General features: G+C 35.6%; 1 protein-coding gene across 3 annotated transcripts in view; it reads left to right on the top strand.

Annotated features, from left to right (window-relative positions):
• CCDC33 (coiled-coil domain containing 33) overlaps nucleotides 1-20794 on the top strand; it is a 1222712-nt gene that overhangs the window by 1162319 nt on the left and 39599 nt on the right. For all 3 annotated transcript variants that reach the window (XM_044077752.1, XM_044077755.1, XM_044077753.1), the window contains exon 16: nucleotides 2331-2447. In XM_044077752.1, the coding sequence (XP_043933687.1) occupies nucleotides 2331-2447 (117 nt within the window). The remainder of the gene's footprint in view (nucleotides 1-2330; nucleotides 2448-20794) is intronic.

Genomic DNA, 20794 nt, shown 5'->3' with positions numbered 1-20794 from the left:
CTATATTCTTCTGTTTTTCTTCTAAATAAAAGGTGTCTGTAAGAAAATGTTAATTCACATTGTGAAATATTGTTGAAACAAGCCAATTGGTGGATAACTTATTTTATTTATAACTTCAGTGTTTTATTTAATTAATTTTAGCTGCCATGCAAAAACAAAATGGTGGTATTCTAATTGTTTTGGTGCTTTTGATAAATCTTCATCAGATCTGCTAGGAATTTATTGTTAATAAATTGGTTGAGAGTTGTTCATCTAGCATATGTAATGTTGGTTTATGGTTTGGGCGCAAGAAGCTCCAATCTTTCAACATGGCTATCTCGTTTGAAAGTAAACTGTGACTTCCTGTGGGTCAGGGGTATACAGGTGCCTTTTCAAGTACATTCCCTTATTTGCAGTGTGATGAAATAACCACACTGCCTTGATCAGTAGAGTCTACAGAGACATTTTTATGAGACAGATTCTTAACCTGTTTAAATTTTTGAGCAAACAGTACAGGTGTATTAGATATAAAGGCATTTTTATCTGTAATGTTCTTCCAGTGTTTCAAACTAACATGGTGCTTGGTTTAACCACTCTTGGTTACAAGATCGAAGAGCCTAGCAGGGTAAACCTTGGGAACGAACACCCTTAAGACTACCGTCCAGTTCCTTGGGGGTTGCCTACAAAGCAGTTAGGCATGCAAGTCACTTAACCACTGATTTGGGGTAGTGAATTTGGAATAGGTTCCTCAGTGGTCTCCTACACTGCAAGCCTAGTTACAACCTATGAACCAATGAATCTACAAATCTTGTTGATCACCAACTCCCTTTTGTTTTTTGCTGCGCTTGAAAATCTTGATAAAACTAAATCTAAAATTACAAATTTTTTGGTGGCAATTGGTTTGCAGCACAGATACAGCCAGTAAATCCTTTTTTTTAATTTTATCTCTTAAAGTATTTGTTATACCACCATATGTATGTATGTATATGCAGAAGACCAGTTGTACGTCATTAATACTTTTCTGGAATTCACGTATATAATTCTGTTTTGCTTTGGTCTGTTTACCTTCTCCCCACTTTTGTCATAAAGCCTGTTTTTGGTCTTACTTGGCAGTTACATGTGTTTTACAATGATCTTTTCTTTTCTGTATCATACAAGTCTGAAATGTAATTTTATCCAACAAAAATGACATCAAACAGAGCTGTTTTATTATGATTATTATTATTGTTATTGTTATTATTATTATTATTGTTATTATTATTGTTGTTGTTATTATTATTATTGTTATGATTATTATTGTTATTGTTATTATTATTGTTGTTGTTATTATTGTTATTATTGTTATTATTATTATTGTTGTTGTTGTTGTTATCATTGTTATTTTATTTATTTTTGGAGTGTGGTATGCTCTGGAAACATTTTTTTTTACATTCTTACCAATCATGAATGACGCTTCAGTGTTTCCTGGCAAATTATCACAAGATGTGGCGCACCTAGCTAAAAAAATATAGATTTGCTACTGCTTCACATCAGTTCATTTACCTATATCTGTAAACAGACTCACAGCTCAGGAGTTGATAATGAAGGCAGAGAGAGAGAGAGAGAGAAATGAATGGGAAAGCACTCCCTCTGAAAAAGAAAAAATGGGAAAGCACTTACTCTGGAAAAGAAAAAAATGGGAAAGCACTTACTCTGGAAAAGAAAAAAAAATATCTTTCTATTGGTTGGACTTCACTTGGATATATATATATATATATATATATATATATATATATATATATATATATATATATATATATATATATATAGGACAGCATAGAAGATGCCACTGGAATATAAAACATCATCTGAGTGGTAGACTCGAAACCTCAGGGAACAGCTGACATGCCTCCTCGTGGAAAAACATAATTTCTAAACAGAATCAGATAGTAAGTGTGACCTTTGCAGGCTGGCATATCCTCATCTAAAGAGTATTTACCATGAGGTGTTGTGCACAAAAGCCACAAGATAGCCAGAAGAGAAATGCAGTGAAGACTAAAGTTGGGGTATGAAAAGAAAATGTACTACACTGACATGCAGATTTTAGATGAGTCCTTTCATTAAGGAAACAGAATAGAAAGGAGGGCCATTCAGATACACAGTTCCAATAAAGAAGTTTAGGGAGGAATGTGAATTTGGTAATTCCTATGTAATTATGGAACCTTATGTAGAATTCCCAATTTCCTATTAATTTATATAATACTATATGATTAAGCAGAAAAAATATGTTTGTGATTTGTGATGAAACCAAGATACATATATTTTCATGTTATTATTTTACTATTCAACATTTTGTATAATAATCTTTATAGCTTGAAGAAAATGCTCGTAAATGGGGTAGAGAAAAGCAAGAACTTCTTACCAGACTGATGGAACAAGAACATGGCTTTGCACGAACCTCCACAATGGTTCTACATGACTTCCCCCTGGTGGGTATATTTTACCTTATATGCATTATTGTGTAACAAAGTATACATCTTTAATTATGTCCAAACAACACAGTGAAACAGAAAATCCACAAACTGGACTAATGTATTAGATGCTCTTACTCAGGACATCCTCTATAAATCTCTAATAACACAGTTTCAAATTCTATATCCAGACAGAGAACGGTTACCCCACTACAGCTAGTAAAAAGTAAAAAACAAGTAACCTGAAGCTGAAAACCAAGGATTCACTTATAAAAAAATGTTTGTTATAAATTCAGAATCTGTATATAAATATGTCTATACATAAAATGTTTATTAACATTTTTTATAAGTGAATCCTTGGTTTTCAGCTTCAGACTACTTGTTTTTTATTTTTTTTTTAAATTCTGATACCACAACCTTCTGATCTACAAAAAATTCCTTTACCATTATACAGATAGAAACAATCCACAAATCAATAACAAGGTACACAATTCTGACACCTTAGCCTTCCGAACTTCTAAGAAATTCCTTGAAGACAAGAAGTCCTTGAACGCCAAGGCATCAGAATTTTGTACTTCCTTAACATTGCTCTGTAGATGTTGCTTTGAGTTAAAATATCTGAGATATTTAATTTAGGTAAAGTGGTTGAAAATGTTATTCTCCATGAATATAGATTTTTATATTCATGCATATTTACTGGAATCATTATGTATGCCTCTAGTTTTGGCATAACCATATGACTGCTGATGATAATCAAGTTATGGAATATAATTCCATATTGCATTTTGTGAACTGTGCCACTGAAAATTCTACAGTTGCTAAATTGCATGGTTAAAGAAAGGTCCATTGATCTGCCTTCCCTGACAAAAAATTTGAGAAATCAGTGCTTTTAAAGCATCATTTCCTTTTATTCATGTTCACAGCATTCTGTCTTCATATATTCTTTAGTCTTCCTAAAAAAAGAATTGCCATTTTCCATCGGTGTATTAAAGAATTGTCTTGATACTTCACAACGGTGCTTTTAATAACAGTATAATTTTGTAATTTTACTATGTAGAACATTTTGCTGTTAAGGAGCAAATGTTCTCATAATATATCAATGTCCCTTTTTGTACTATAACACGCAACTTTGAATTTGAAAAGGATAAATATTATTTATTTAAATATTTATCCTTTTAAACATACAAGAAAGATTCTAATACAAAATTTGCATTTTATAGGATGTGATCTGGATTTTTTTTGTATAGTTAATAATTTACTCATAATTACATAGTGTGCAGGTGAAGGCCGAACCTCCAAACTTAGCACGTTCTCCACAAATAGCTTTAATTGCTACATTACATTATTACTTCAAATGAAACTTTTATCACTGATTAAACAGAAACACTCAATTAAATGCAATTATAAGAAAGGCTTGACAGTAGCAAAATGTCATCATGTAAATTAAACAGTCTGGAAGAAAACACTTGATAGGTTCATTTTAAAAAGCATTTAATGAAACGAGCATTTTTTTCTGATACATTTTCAGTGCAACTTATTATATTTTCATAATTAAATGAAATGAAAGTCATGTGTCTAAAGAAGCCACATTTCAATGCATTTCTATGTTTACTTACATTCTTGTATGCCTTTGCTAACACTGCTGTATAATTCAGATCACATCAGAAATTATTTGCATTTTTGAGGTATAGTGGAATGCCAATGCAGAAGAAGGTTTTTTTTTTTCTGTGTTTATGCTTCTACCAGAATCTTCGAATAAAAAATATACTAGAAATTATTCCAACAAAGAGAATGAAATCTACATGTATATGTTAAAAGAAAGATTTATTTGTTTTTTTCCCTGAACTGAATATTCATAAAGGAAGGAAGGAATTAACAGAAGAAAAAATTGGAGTTAGAGCTATATACTTACTTTAATACGTGACCTGGTCCATATGATGAATGCACAGCTTAGGGAAACTAGATATGCTAGGAAGGACAGTATCTCACAATCTAGTAGGTAAAAAGTTGGAGTTGATGATAGCTTGTCTGATGGTTGTGGACATGTAATGAAGATAAGGGTGCAAGAGCACGCCATTCTCTGAGAACGTTTATAATCCCATTATTAGTATGTCAGTGTTGTACCTCTTTTGTGTGTTTTGTGTTGCCTTTGCATTATCATCAGATACTCCATTGCACTGTTCATAAACATTAGCTAGCTAGGTACACAGGATTTGACTGGGATTTTAGTATAACTCTACAACTCCCTGTTAATCATCAGAAAATGTAATTAAAACTCAGCCGCTCACCCTAAGGCTGTGCCAGTGGAGAAGATGTTATTATTAAGTAAAGGGGTACAGGAAGTGCATGAGGTAGGCTTACCCTTCAACTTTATTAGAACTTGTGTTCTTATGTGGCCCAGTTTCAACAAAGTGATCCATCAAGATAAAAAGATTTTAAAAATGTACCATATCTGGATTTGAACTTCAACCTGACAGTAAAAATTGCATGTTATAATGTTTTGTTAATAGTTTATGGATCTTCTTTATGGACTGAATGTTAAGACTCTTTCACATTACATGCTGTGAATTTATTTATTATTTTTACAAACAGCATAATCAATATTATATGCTGCATGCACTTCACATTCCAATTCATTAATACACTTCTGATTTTGAATGATTTTTTTTCAAGGCAAAATTATTCCAAAAATACCATGTTTTTATAGGAAATACATGAATAGTTCAATCATTTTGGATGCAGAGGCAGAGAGTTTGATACTCCGTCTGATGGGGTACATGTTACACGTAGATCTACAAAAGGATCTGATTTTCTCAAATTAAAACAAATAAAGGAGTAGGGTTAACCAAGTCTGCAAATGGTTAGGAATTAAGCAGCTTTCTTACCTGTGTAGAGTAAATGGTTATAATTCAGAAATGTGTAAATGTCTTGTTGCATTGAGGTGATAACAAAGATTGTCAGTAAATGTCTTGTCTTCATTTCAGCAGATGGAATCCCAGATTCAGATAAGCTTTATGAAAATCATTAACAACGCCAAAAGGGAAAAAATAAAGATGCAGATACTTTATTTTGATCTAAGTTTCACATTTGACCATGATGTCTTAGCCATAGTTTGGCGTGCTATGGTGTACTTTATCTGATACTGAAGAACTTTATTAAAAACGTCATGCTAGTCGTGTTGCTGTTATTTACTTCATTAGTTAGCCCAGGTGTCTGCTCATACAACACCAAAAAACACATAACTTGAGGGGGTACAATCTTTTTATATGAAAACAGTTCAGGGAACAATGATAATATCATTTTAAAAGCACACTTAAACATTTCTTAAAGTTTGTTTTTATGTGGAAGGAAAAAATGAGCCTATCTAGTCTGCAGTTTAATGCTGTTAGTATTCTATCTCCCTGCATCCCCTAGGTTACCTTCCTATTCCATTCATCTTGAATGTCTCAGTGAATTCCCTGGCTGTTATAGACTTGTAGTCCAGCCCATGGTTTCTAAACTCTCTCTGAAGTGGTGTATTTGGAGATGCAGAGAGTAGTTTTCCCTACTGTCTGTTACCTCTGTCCTCATTCTTCCCTTCTATCATTTCCACTTAAGACTATCCCTTTATCTCTTCAATTCATTCTACTGTGCAATCCTGTCATGTCCCACTCCCCTTTTTCTTCCAGTCTCTAGTATGAAGACCTCTAGCTGCTCCAGTCTGTGGTCATATCCTTCCCCTACACCACTTGCATCATCCTGGTAACTTTTCTCTGGATTTCTTCCAGATGCCTAATGCTGTCCCAGTCTCTAGTATGAAGACCTCTAGCTGCTCCAGTCTGTGGTCATATCCTTCCCCTACACCACTTGCATCATCCTGGTAACTTTTCTCTGGATTTCTTCCAGATGCCTAATGCTGTCTCCTTGTAAAGCCGTATATGCAGTACTCAAGGTATGAGCTCACTGAGGTCTGGTAGAGCTAAAGTTTTACCTCTTTGCTTTTGGAATCTGGCTCCCTGACGATACACTCTAGCATTCTATTTTCTGCTGTCTCTGCACTCGCACTCTCCTCCTGGTGGTTGAATCTATGTGATCAATACCTCAAGTCTTTTTCCTGCTTTGTTGTCATCTATTTCATCCCCTCAGATATTTAATATCAGAGCTGTTTTGATCTAAGTACAGTTGGTAAGCCTTTCCATATCCTTCTTCAGTTTTGGACTCTTCCCTACATCCTCCACTGCTGTATAAATCTTCTGTCCATGAAAACATAGAAGTTTTATGTTATCAGATAACAGGATGATCCTGCTTTTAATTCCCCTTAAATATGTCCAGTCTCCTTGCATCCTTCCTTCTCTACCTTCCATTCTTTCTATGCCTCTTGTAGACCTCTTTTCCACTAAATTTGTCTCATTCTCCTGTGTAACCACACTGGCCTTCTCCTCTTACTTGCCTTTTTGCATCTTCCTCAGATATTTATCCCAAATACTGAGCACCCCATTTCTAATCTATCCCTATTGCTTCTTTGTCCCTCAGTTTGCTTCCAGTGTATAAAATTATCTGACCCTCTCCCCAAGCTCCACATAAACCACTCTACTAAAGACCCACAGCATCATCATTGTCTTTGTATTCTAGCTCTCTCTCCCCATGCATAAACACTCCAAGCGCACATGCATGTGTTCCCTCCCCACATACACACCTACTCTGTAAAACTCCCTGGTAGGATTACTACTGGCTATCAGGTACTTCACCTGGACATCAATGACACCCTCCCCTACCTTGGTTAGAACCACATCCACCACAATTCTGGTCTTTCTGGGGCAATCCTGAACCAGCTGGCTGAACCTTTCATGACCCAAGGCCTTAGTCATTTCCCACTCCATCTCTGCTATGGACATTATGCTTTCCCAGCCTATTCCTGGCAGATTCAGATGCCCCTGTAAATATTGCTGTTTTCTTTCTACCACACTACATTTTTCTTTCACTGTCTCATACCACGTCTTGTGTCAGGAGATGATACACTGTATCAATTCACTGTCTAGGTCACCTCATATTTCTTAAACTAGGTTTTGACTATGCCTGCTTCCTTAGCCCCTTCACCAGGTGTTTTCTTCTTCCTCTTTGTCTTTTACCTCACATTTTAATCTTTCCTTTATGTAGTTTACTTCTTCACCACTATCTCTCTAGTCACAGTCACTCCTAAAGAATGTATATCTAGACAGTTCCATGCTTTACCTTTTCTTATCAATCACCAATGTCTCTGGGTTGTCAGTAATGTGCACCCAGCCATCTATATCACTAGGAGCACCTCTCTAATCTTCCTACACATGCTTCTTTCAGTGCAAAGTAATACCAGGCAGTCCTGCTTTGAGTTGCCCTTATTTACTACTTTGCTATGCTCCTCATCAGCTTTATCCTGTTGCCTAATGACCAAGTATGTACCCCCTTCTGTGATACTCCTCTTTCCTCTTAGTGTAAAGCTATGATAGCTGACTTGTACCACTCCAAGTAAGCACTAAATACTGGTGCCCTTCTAAGCTATGATGGAGCTTCCTGCAGGCATACAGTCTCTGCCAGATCGGTCCCATTGTCCAGTCATTTAAAAGACTGGGTTCCCATTGTCCAGTCATTTAAAAGACTGGGTTAACTACTTACTTCTAGCCTGCTCTCCACACCCATAACTAACATATGGCTTAACCAAATGAATCAGTTTCTTTCCCATGCTTCTAACATGAGGGAATCGGGTATAATAGCAGTTACATTTCTGTTGCCCAAAAGTAGACATTTAGGGTTTGAATGCTGAGCCACTTCCCGTACACAGGTCATAAGTTAAAAGTGTAACTCAACTGAAACTGCAAGTCACTATACTCTGTAATCACCTATTTTCTCAGATTCCCATTTCAATTAATAGTCCTAAGAATGCTTCCTCCAAATCACTCTCCTGGGTTCTCTCTGTCACCTCTCAGGCTTTACTTACTGCCACCTCAGTTGTCTCCACTGAAAGACATTTGGTACATCAAATGCACTACTGAATAAATTCAGTCATTCCCCTTAGTGAGCCTCTTGGTTACTTTTTCTTATATATTACTATATCAGGGCTCAAATACTATTTAGAGTAAAATCTGGGGCTTATAGCCACTTGCTCAAAATACCCATGCCCATACTAGACCCACAGCTGCTTAAAAATGCTGGCTCCAGTTTTCATTTCTTCTGTTTTGTTGCTCACTTTTTTAATAATCATATTTTTATTTTATTTATCAAATGACAGAAAAGTGTAATCAATATAAGTAAAATTCCAAAAGTATCTCTATATAAAATACATATAAAATGTTGTTTCTGACACACAGAGTGAAATAATTTCATTGCCATCATTGAATAAATAAACCATCACACATAATATATAAGATGTAAGGCCCTGGGTTGAGGTTAGTTAAAACAGACATTTCTATGAGTAAGATGTAGGTCATGTAGGTTCACCAAGTTGAGGCAGGTAGTTAGCAGCAGTCCCCCAATATGGGGCACGCAAAATATTCAGAAATTTGCAGCAGATAAGAGAGCACATTTATATAACAGTATTTGTTTAAATTACACTATAAGCCACCAAAGTTGGCTGTGTAATCCATAAAAATGTCAGAATATTTCCATGAGGAGATAACTTGTTAGATAAAGAAGTTCCACAGAGTTTAGTAATAAATCATTTGACCCAAACTAATGTTATACAAATCAAATAATGATTTCTGTGCCATTGCCTACTCTTATTTAATCAAATTTCATTTTTTCAGTTAATGGTTTACTTTTAGTTAGTGTCAGATGGTAAGTAATCTCAGTATTGTGAGTTCTGGGTGGTCCGAAGTCAGTGCACCTCAGCGAAAGAGTGAGATAAGTATTTCATTACCTATCAGGGACAGGAGGTGAAGCTCTCATTTACTGGGGTTTCACATTAGTTCCTAAAATACTTAAATGCATGCAGAAATTGTCAAAATGTTGTATAGTAAATAGAGGCCAAAAAATAAGTCAGCAAAATCTAAATCACAGTGAACTGAACCATTATGTTATTCACCATACCCTAAACTGCAATTCAACAGATGTAAATAGTTATAAACTAGCAAACTAAACTGAAATCCAAACAATTTTTAATATGTGAAAAGGGACAAAACACAACAGATGAATGAAAAAAGATCCAAACACGAATGAAGGCAGAACAACCTTTATAGTAAAAAAGTACATACAAAGATTCAAATTCAGAAAATAATAAATCTTTTAAAATGTTTTCATTCAAAATATTTATCTCCTTACACAAAGGCAGCATGGTGGCGTCATTGTATTTAATAAGTATTTTAATAAGACCCAAACCACACTCTTCAAAATAAGAATGTAAATCTTTTAAAACATCTTTAGAATATATGACACCAAAAGGATATTTAAAGAATCTTAAACCTTGTGGTACAAAAGCATGTTCAATACATCAATGTAAATAACGATTGTCCAGCTCTAAACATTTATATTTAAAAGGTTTCTTATCCAAAGAAAATACCATGTCTTTTAAAGTCAAGGGATCAACGGAATTGTCCCCATAACCATGCTTTGCAAAATGAATATTATCAACAGGATTAAAATCAAAATTCCTATTGAACACATGTTGAAAACATTTTTTAGGTTCAAAAAGCACATCATGGTTAGGAACGGCACCCTGGGTGCCTGAAATGCTAGAAACAACCATGACATCTCTCTGGCGGTTTTGACGAGAATTAAAGACAGTACCTGTAGCATTGTTGTCACAAATAAATAATTCACCTCGATGGTTATTGTCTTGAAATCTAATTCCACTCACATTGGAAACCATTTGAACCTGACCATCCACAGAGGTAACGCTATTAGAAGGCAGAAATCCTCTCTCCGTCTGTATCCCACAATGACTCGCCGATGCCAAGCGTGGAGACAACGTGGAAGGCATGACACAAGTCTCAGGCACACATAAAGGCTCTGTAGATTTGAAAACAGCGCCACCAACTGACTCCTTTTGGCTTAAAAGTTCAATAAGCCTAGAAAGATCACTTTTAAGTGCTGCAACCACCTCACGAACTTTGCAGACTTCTCTTTGTGTTGTAGCCATGCTGGTCGGACTGAACATATCACCACTGTCGATAACAGTGGAATCACCAGAGGAATCACCCATGGTGTAGCAATAATAGTAGCACCAACAAAAAAGGCCAACCACCAACAAAACGACCGTTGAATCCAAAGAAACTAAAAAATTCACTGGGAAAAGGCACAAAACACAATAGATGAATGAAAAAAGATCCAACCACGAATGAAGGCAGAACAACCTTTATAGTAAAAAAGTACATACAAAGATTCAAATTCAGAAAATAATAAATCTTTTAAAATGTTTTCATTCAAAATATTTATCTCCTTACACAAAGGCAGCATGGTGGCATCATTGTATTTAATAAGTCTTTTAATAAGACCCAAACCACATTCATCAAAATAAGAATGTAAATCTTTTAAAACATCTTTAGAATATATGACACCAAAAGGATATTTAAAGAATCTTAAACCTTGTGGTACAAAAGCATGTTCAATACAACAATGTAAATAACGATTGTCCAGCTCTAAACATTTATATTTAAAAAGTTTCTTATCCAAAGAAAATATCATGTCTTTTAAAGTCAAGGAATCAACGGAATTGTCCCCATAACCATGCTTTGCAAAATGAATATTATCAACAGGATTAAAATCAAAATTCCTATTGAACACATGTTGAAAACATTTTTTAGGTTCAAAAAGCACATCATGGTTAGGAACGGCACCCTGGGTGCCTGAAATGCTAGAAACAACCATGACATCTCTCTGGCGGTTTTGACGAGAATTAAAGACAGTACCTGTAGCGTTGTTGTCGCAAATAAATAATTCACCTCGATGGTTATTGTCTTGAAATCTAATTCCAATCGCATTGGAAACCATTTGAACCTGACCATCCACAGAGGTAACGCTATTAGAAGGCACAAATCCTCTCTCTGTCTGTATCCCACCATGACTCGCCGATGCCGAGCGTGGAGACGATGTGGAAGGCGTGACACAAGTCTCAGGCACACATAAAGGCTCTGTAGGTTTGAAACAGCACCACCAACTGACTCCTTTTGGTTTAAAAGTTCAATAAGCCTAGAAAGATCACTTTTAAGTGCTGCAACCTCCTCACGAACTTTGCAGACTTCTCTTTGTGTTGTAGCCATCCTGGTCGGACTGAACATATCACCACTGTCGATAACAGTGGAATCACGAGAGGAATCACCCATGGTGTAGCAATAATAGTAGCACCAACAAAAAAGGCCAACCACCAACAAAATGACCAACAACAACGCTACAGGTACTGTCTTTAATTCTCGTCAAAACCGCCAGAGAGATGTCATGGTTGTTTCTAGCATTTCAGGCACCCAGGGTGCCGTTCCTAACCATGATGTGCTTTTTGAACCTAAAAAATGTTTTCAACATGTATTCAATAGGAATTTTGATTTTAATCCTGTTGATAATATTCATTTTGCAAAGCATGGTTATGGGGACAATTCCGTTGATCCCTTGACTTTAAAAGACATGGTATTTTCTTTGGATAAGAAACTTTTTAAATATAAATGTTTAGAGCTGGACAATCGTTATTTACATTGTTGTATTGAACATGCTTTTGTACCACAAGGTTTAAGATTCTTTAAATATCCTTTTGGCGTCATATATTCTAAAGATGTTTTAAAAGATTTACATTCTTATTTTGATGAGTGTGGTTTGGGTCTTATTAAAATACTTATTAAATACAATGACGCCACCATGCTGCCTTTGTGTAAGGAGATAAATATTTTGAATGAAAACATTTTAAAAGATTTATTATTTTCTGAATTTGAATCTTTGTATGTACTTTTTTACTATAAAGGTTGTTCTGCCTTCATTTGTGGTTGGATCTTTTTTCATTCATCAATTTTTAATATGTGCTTAAGTAAAACATTAATGATAAAACATGATAGTTCTAAAAGTGTATGTCTTAAACATATGTTCAAGTGTTGTGTACCATTCATATGTCTGGAAAAAATACTGCAGTCTAAGGGTCAACTCGGTTTTGAAATCAGCTAGCCAGCTGGATGCCTGAATATGAAATGCATACCAACATTTGTAAGCAGCTGTAAGGCATATAAACAAATCCAAACTGTAAAACTACATATGACTTCTCTACAGGTTGCTGAAGTATCAGGTACCTCAGTCATAATGCTAAATGAGGTTTGCAACTAGAAATCACTGTCAGTGAAGTTTATGCTTGCACTGGCAGGTATTCATTTGTTTTTCTAGATCTCACCCTTCTTAGCATTTGCGCATAGTTGGTATGTATAAGTTTGGTGATGAGGGGCTTAACCCTTACATTGGGGTAGGGAGTCAGCAGTCTTTTCTCCTACAAAAAATGCTTACAGTTTTGCTTTTTTTTCTTTTTTTGCCCTTTTGTCTTTCAGAACTTTGTTTTTGCATTGTAGTTCCTTTCATTTTATTCAGTTCCGATTTAGTGGTGTAATCACTACCACCACATTTATAGTAAATAATTAATTCAAACGTTAACAAAAGTATCTTAAAAAATCTCAGTTAAAGCTGCAGTTGTAGATTAAACCAGCTTCTTCCCTAATGTGCTGTCTGATTTTGTCTGACACATATAATGAATGTTTCATCCTAATTTAGTCACATACAGATGTTAAGAGATAATCTACATGTGGCCTACACAGCTCTCAAGAATTCCTTTCTGAATGATTTGTCTATAAAACGTATTTGGATTATGGTAGAAATGCTAGTGGTCTCTCCATTAGTTAAACATCTTCCTTATTGGTTTTAATGATAATAAGAGGTTCAAGCAGGAGATAATGACATGCATACTGTTAAATGTCCAGTAGGCTATAAGCATGCTAGGCAATCTATGAAACTGACCAGAAAATAATGACCAATGATCCTGATTACAGTTTTCATCTTTATAGCATATGGTATGGTGTTTGAAGTGAAACTCAGCAATACAAGCCTGTTATTCTTATAGAATTATATATAAACTATTTACCCAGACAAATCATCTCAAGATTATTGGTGGAGATTCTTGGAATCTAGGAAATTGTTTTTTTCAAACAATCTTTTTCTCGTTCATGCATTTCTAAGTCCTCCAGTATACAGGTTCGAAGGTTCATCTATGCTACACTAGTTTTGCTCTGGATTATTATTTGTTTAAGAAAGGTTGTCCCTTCTACTAGTTAATAATTAATGTTACTACTGGGGGTCTTGCATTTTACAAGAAATGGCTTATACCATGTATTAAATCACATATGACCTAAAGAAGTCTGAACAACTATGATGGCCATAATCCCTGCATTTGCTATAATGGATCACATTCTCTTTCTCCAGGATGGCCCTTCAATCAGTTTCACTCTCTTAAAGCCATGACTTTGTTATTCTTAACAGCTCGATGTCCATCTGTGAATCATTTTTTTTTGTTATATCCCATTTGATACAAATAAATATATGTAGCACACACAACTCTTCACTACATAGTTTATCAAATGTAATAATTATTTTACAGACCAGGTGACTGGAATAATCCAAACAGACTTTTCTCATCCACTTTTCCCATCCACAGTCTCAAAGCAGAGGAGTTCAGACAGAAGGGAAAAAGTAAAATACAAGACAATTTTTCACATAATAAACAGCAGAAATATAAAAAGTGTCAGCTATAATATGGGAAAAAAAATAAATTGTAAATTATCAGTAGTTAAACCTGATTAAATCATGTCAAGAGGTATCAGGTTATATGCTAGTAACATAGATATATACTTTATTATCATGCAAGCTCACACTAAGTCTTGTTTCATGTAGACAAACAGCTACAGGTTATAACCGGCTTTTTCAAAAATTAAGTTAAGACAGCTCAACCTTTTGATACACTGAGTTTCCGCTTCCAACAATGGTGATGGGGGCTGTCAGAGAATGATGTGCGCTGCACTGGAACAGTTTCAGTTTTTGCATTTGTGGGGATATTCTCATTGAGTTGACGTTCCTGTCATGTTTGTGGACCACTATGGATGGATTGATATTAATATTAGCAAAATGTACTCATCTTTTGACTGTTTTGATTGAGGATCTTCTTGTGGACTGTGTGTACGGTGTTGGGATGGCCAGTGCATTGCCACCTGGCATAGCTACAAGATAAGTTAATGAGGAGACATGGACTGTGGTCATGTAGTGACAGTGTCTTGCTGTCAAGTTTTTGAATTCTGTGCTCTTGGCAGAAAGGAGTTTTGGACATTGTAGAATATTTTCTGCTAATAGGGTTTCTGTGGAGTGGGTGAAAGGAAATTTGTCAGTTACCACTGCTGGTGTGTGGTGCTGCCCAAATGGCCATATTTTTGAGATTTTAAATTATTAGCAGATGCTCAGCTTTGTATTTTGTGGAATGCTAAGTGCTTCTGGGAATTTTATGGATTTCAAGATCACCTTGGATATTGTCATCTGTAAGGACTTATTGCCTGTTTTAAATTTGCCATTATTGTTACTCATATACATTGTGCTTATGTCTCTTTTGCAAATTGGTCATTCATTATCATATTCTGCTTTTTTGAGTTGCTAGTTTTTGTGAAGTGCTTGGTTTATCAGCACTGCAATAAACTTGAACTTGAGTTATATTTCATGGCAAGAGTTAACTTTGCTATAGAGAAATAGATTACATTGAAAAAAAAAAGAAAAACAAAAGAAGGCAGGTCAGATCTTAAATGACAAACAGTTTTGTTTCAAAAGGTAGTTTTGATATATTACATAAGATCTGGGAACTTATATGAATCATGAGGGCTGGCAGAACAGTTCTTCCTTACAAGAAAGGTGCTACAAAATTGTGAGTTCTTTTGTTGACGTTTAGCAATAATAGGTGAGTCAGAATACTTAACAGACCTCAGAGAAATATTGAAATTTCTCTGACAAAGCCAGGGAGTAGTGTCATCTCTGTCAGGAAATTGTTTCTTTGACCTGAAAGTTGTGATAAGAGGTGTATTTATAACTCATCTCTCTCATTAATGATCATGTAACTCAATGAGACCAAGCGACTGACAGGATTCAAAGCCAGAAGCATAGGGTGTATTTTCAGGATTTTTATAAAGGATCTGCATTTTTTGCAGTTTGATAAACGAGTCTGTCTCACCATGGGAAGACCACAGTCCAAAAGAGGCAGATGTAATCCTAACCAAATGGATTCTCTGAACTAATCTAGCACTACTACTGTTTGCACCTTACTGTTCTGCAGCCTGGAGAAACATTTACCTAATTTATTTTAAAAGTGAGATGCATGTCCATCAGTGCTCACTTATGCTAAAGGTAGCAACTTTTCCCAGATGGATATCATTAGGCACTGACAGTACAAAGTCAAGTCATACATTTCTCATGCAAGCTTAAATACAAAGATCATGGGTCATATTCAGAAAGACTTGTTGCCCATATAAGTGACTTACTTTGCTGTAAGCCTTCCCTAATTCTAAAAGACTTGCTGTGGGTATAAGTGACTGACTGTGGTTTAAGGCTTAACTATAAAGCAGTCTTACACTAGCATAAGTCACTTATACCGAGAGTAAATCTTTTGCAATTGGGACCCATGCTTTTCATTGGTTTATTGGTTCACTGCTAACACTAGGCTATCTTCCCTGAAGGGCCATTTTAAATCTAGCCAATAACCCTTAGTCAGAATAAAACTCTGTACATTGTGTCTGTAAGGTGAAGACTTTAAGAATTATGCCAAATCAAGCCCCATAAAACATTGGTCTTGTCCTGGATTTGAACTGGGGACCTCTCATACCAGAAGTGAGAATCATACCTCTAGACCAACAAGCTGCAAACACTGAACTTTCTGTTTGTAAGGCAAACACCTTAACAAGTCCAGATGAGTCGGGTTAGTGGCAGTTATCCTTACTGTCATTACTTTTTTGTATGCTGCTTTTATTGCATAACAAAGTAAAACTCAACATATGTGTCAGACGTTTCCAATAACTTCACCTTTCTTCATAGACAGTCCCCAGAACTGTGCAGAATGTCTCATCAGTCTTTTATAAAGAGTACTTCCTTATTGCCTCTGCAATCTATTCTTCTGGCTAGAGCAGCAAAACATACTTTTGTCTTTGGCTGCAGCTCTTTCAGTCTATTCCTGTTGACTGCTTCCTGTTATGATGATAACCTTTAAGTCTTTCTCCTTGGTTTTTTTTTCTAATCTACAGGGACAACTTGCCAACGGCAGTACTGAACTATACCTGCCATCTTTTGGTTTGAGCTTCCACCTTCCATAATTTGTATATGTTAGGCTCCTCCCCGAGCTATCCATATTTTGGTGTGTTCTGTCAATAAGCATGTTTTTATGAGATATAATTATACTAATGCACAACACTGAGCCCTGCATAAACTTCCCTTGCTTACGCTTTTCTCCAGGCAACTACCCCTTTACCATCACCTTCTATTTCCAATCCTTTAACCATTAAACAAACAGCTTCCTGTTTGCAACTACTCTCTGTGTCCAACCTTCCAGTAACATCCCACCCATTCTGTCACTTAGTCACTCAACCTAACCCCTTTAAGCTTGCCTAATAACTTTCTTTGCTGGACAAAGTCAAAAATCATATTAAAGTCCTACTGAATTACATCCATTGGCTTCCCCTCTCTTTGCTACCTACATTCATCACTAAACCATAACGTTGAATGACGATACTCTAAACATGTATTCTTGTTCAAGGGTGTACCCAGAAATGTGATATCATAACACCAGTCTCTGATGATCTTGCCGCTCTCTAAATAACTGCTCTTAGTTATATAGCTTATATTCTAGTGTTAGTGTTACAGTCCAGTAGCAAAATTCTCAAACTAGAACTCTTCATTTGGAAAGCAAGTTATATAACAAGTATACATCACTGCGGACACTCATACTTTCTCTGCTGGCACATTTTCACCAATTTTCTTCCATTTATGCATTGAAATGGTGGGGGTAGGGGTTGATATAATGGTTAAGGTGATCACCTCACAGAAACAAAGTACAGGGTTTGATTCTCACTGTTGAAAGGGAAATTGGTTGAGCTTAAAATTGCCCACAAGTGCTTACATATAAACCTATGAAAGTTTGGACTTTTAGAGTCTCATAATTAGTCAGAATTTTGTCCACAGAGAACAAATGGTCACTGTATGGAGTAAATGGTACACAAAGTGTAAAGATAGAAGAGTAGTTCAGTGCTGTCAATGCACTGAAATTCATAAAAATAAGAGGAGCAGTTTGGCACTGTAATAACTGTTCATATCATTAGCTTCAACCATGTGATTATTAAACCTTTGTCTTATTTATCACATTGTGTTTTTGTTCCATCTTTAGCCCTGAATAACAAATGTCTACCCAGTTTCATCTCCTCACAAATTTTGACAGAAACTCATTTTTCTGTAGGTTTGATTGGATGTCAAATTATACACATGACTCTAAAGTATGCCACCTGTTTGTGAACAGCACTGAAGACCATGTCATATAATTGATCTTAGACTCAAATTCAGATAACTTTGTGACATTGATTCAATACATGTTGGCTCATTCCACTAAACGCAAGATGTACGTTTTGTAATCATACCTCTCAACTGTACAGATTTTCACAGAATGTCCAGATTTTGCCTCATATTTTGGTCTGTTTTTCATAAAATTGTGACTGAAGTTAGAAAATAATGACAGACATTTGAGTTTCGGACTTCATACCCTTCAGAAAATTAATGCTAATGCAAAACCTGTTATTCTGTCAACTTTCTAAGTTTGTAAGAGCAATATTAAAAAACTGTCCCTATTTTTGGGCTTTTGTCCCACTTTTATTTATGGCTTTGTCCAGATTTCTTGCTCTACAAGGTTGAGGGATACGCTTCTAATAGATCAGAAACTAAAGCATTTACTGTTAAGTTTACTTTTTTAAATCCACTCTGTCACTTCAGTGTTCATATATCCATGATACTCACACTTTTACTTAATGAACATCAAGCAGCCATCAATCACCTGTGGAATCTGAATGATAACCTAGAAGTTGTCAGCACTGAAATAACATGTATGGTGGGCCTGGATAAAGGGAAAGAAGAACTAAAGTTATTTAAAAATCTGTATTTCATGCTATTATAAGAGTTCATACAATTACATATCTAATCCCAAGGTATAAGCAGCATCCAAAAGTTATAATAACATGCATGGTGGACTTGGCTAAAGGATAAGAAGAACTGAAGTTATTTAAAAGTCTATATTTCCTGTTATTATAAGAGTTGACACAACGGCATGTCTAATCCCAAAGTCTAAACAGACCCAAAACTCATAATGAAAATCAGAAACATTATAAGCAGACAGAATATTTTAAATAACATGTAACAAGGAAAAGCAGAACCTTTATACTGGGGAAATGAGGTACATTTTTACCAAGACATTTCATCAGCAATAATGGCACAAAGGTAGGCATTTGCTTTTATTAGTCATTTCTGCTTCAAAACATGGGTATCAGGACTGTTTAGGTATCCTGACATACTCCACACAAAATGCAGTAATTTCAGCCACCTATCTGAAAAGGTAGAGATTAGCTTGCAGTTCATTCAGAAGCAGACTGAATCTTCTGACAGTCTTACACTTGCAGAGAAAACACAGATTAGAAAGCAAGAATCAGTCCGACTCCTCACCTCATTCAGTGTGACAATCATGCTGGGTATGTTTGCTGCTGTGATTAAATCGTTTCCCCTAACCAGTTGTACTGGGAACAAATACACCACTAACAGTGTCTGGAACCCTACATTGCTGCCCAATGGTTCACTTAGTGCATAACATTTTCAGACCAAGTGAACAATAAATGCAGAGCTTTAGAATCATGAGAGGGAAAACAGATACTTCAGAGATAGAAAGATTCCTACACTGCAAACAAAGACTTATTGTATGACAAGATAAATCCCAGTCCAAGAAAGGGCTCCTGTCTGATTTTTCCCACTATTCTGAATAATTCTAAGAAGCCCAGTGATAAAAGGAGCAGACCAATGAAACACCTACCATGACTTTTTAATATGCTTCTTGATTAAGACATGTCCTGTAACTTCAAATCTGATTAGGAGTGTTTAACATTTGCTTGACACTGTGTCTGAATGCTACCTCCTGAGGGTTACTTTGTCTGGGAAACTGTGTCACTTCAGTTAATTTCTGTAGTTAATGGCTTAGGTTCAAGTGTATTGTTATTTGCTTGTATATCTTCTTACATAATACATATTTTATAAAGTCTACATGAAGTGCTTGACTGTGAACTGCACGATTTTAATGCAGTGATCTAATTGCTTTCTTTTTTGAAGTGCATTTCCACTTAATTCTTACATCATACATGAATTAAAGGTAGAAATGAACTGTTATGGGAATCAAAATAACTTAAGACCTTAACCGTATCTTTCTAGATGATTTGCCTTCCAATGTAAATAAATGGAAAGGTCTTCTCCCTTTCCTGACCAAATTCATTATGGTTAAAATGGTCTGCCTACCTAAATTCCTGTTCCTAGTCAGACACTTACATTGCCTTGGTAAGTCCTCTTTTCTAAGGTCCAAAAGATAATATTGAGCTTTATTTGGAATGAACAATAACGAAGAATTTTGAGGGAAAAGATAACTGCATAAACATGGACAGGTGGTTTAGCCTTACTTGGCTTTTAAACTATATGATATATACTGTAGGCTCAGTGTAAACCACAGTTCATTTTGCTCTTACAAGAATTCCTGTAAGTGCCAAACATTTTTATGAAAAAGACTCACTGGTAATGAAACTCTAAGAATTTGGGATGATATGTGGTATTCTGATAGCTAACAAACTAACGTTTTCTCCACAGAGTGATAGAGCAAGACTTTTTTACTTCCAGAAAATGTTTGGAACTCACCACTCTACTGAACTTTCAGCACTACCTGTAACTGTGATCTGTTTTCCTTTTACAGCATCCCAGAAATAAATATTTGTTCCATAAATCACAGGACATTTTTGAAAGTTTTGAGGAAAAATGCTATGTACATAGACACAATTATTAGTAAAGCCCAATGGAAGAAATCTATTGGCTTATGAAATAGTTGGACTTAATTACTGCTGGTGATGCTTATAACCAAGTGGAAATTGCTTGCAGATGGTCTGGGAATATCCCAGGAGTAGGTTAATTTAGGAGAAAGTGGAGAATTCAGCTTCAAGAAGATTGGGAAATGGCCTCTCATTGCTGGACAATATAGACTATTGGCTTTTTAAAGACTGGTGAGCAGACAGCTACAGTGCAACCTGAAGGGAGGAAGTGACAAAGGCTACTAATTACAGTGTTTTTGCCATCATCCTCAAATTCTG

The sequence above is a fragment of the Protopterus annectens genome, chromosome 7.part0 (assembly GCF_019279795.1).
Source record: "Protopterus annectens isolate FY-2018-M chromosome 7.part0, PAN1.0, whole genome shotgun sequence".
Taxonomy (NCBI): domain Eukaryota; kingdom Metazoa; phylum Chordata; order Ceratodontiformes; family Protopteridae; genus Protopterus; species Protopterus annectens.
This window is presented reverse-complemented; position numbering and strand designations above follow the sequence as displayed.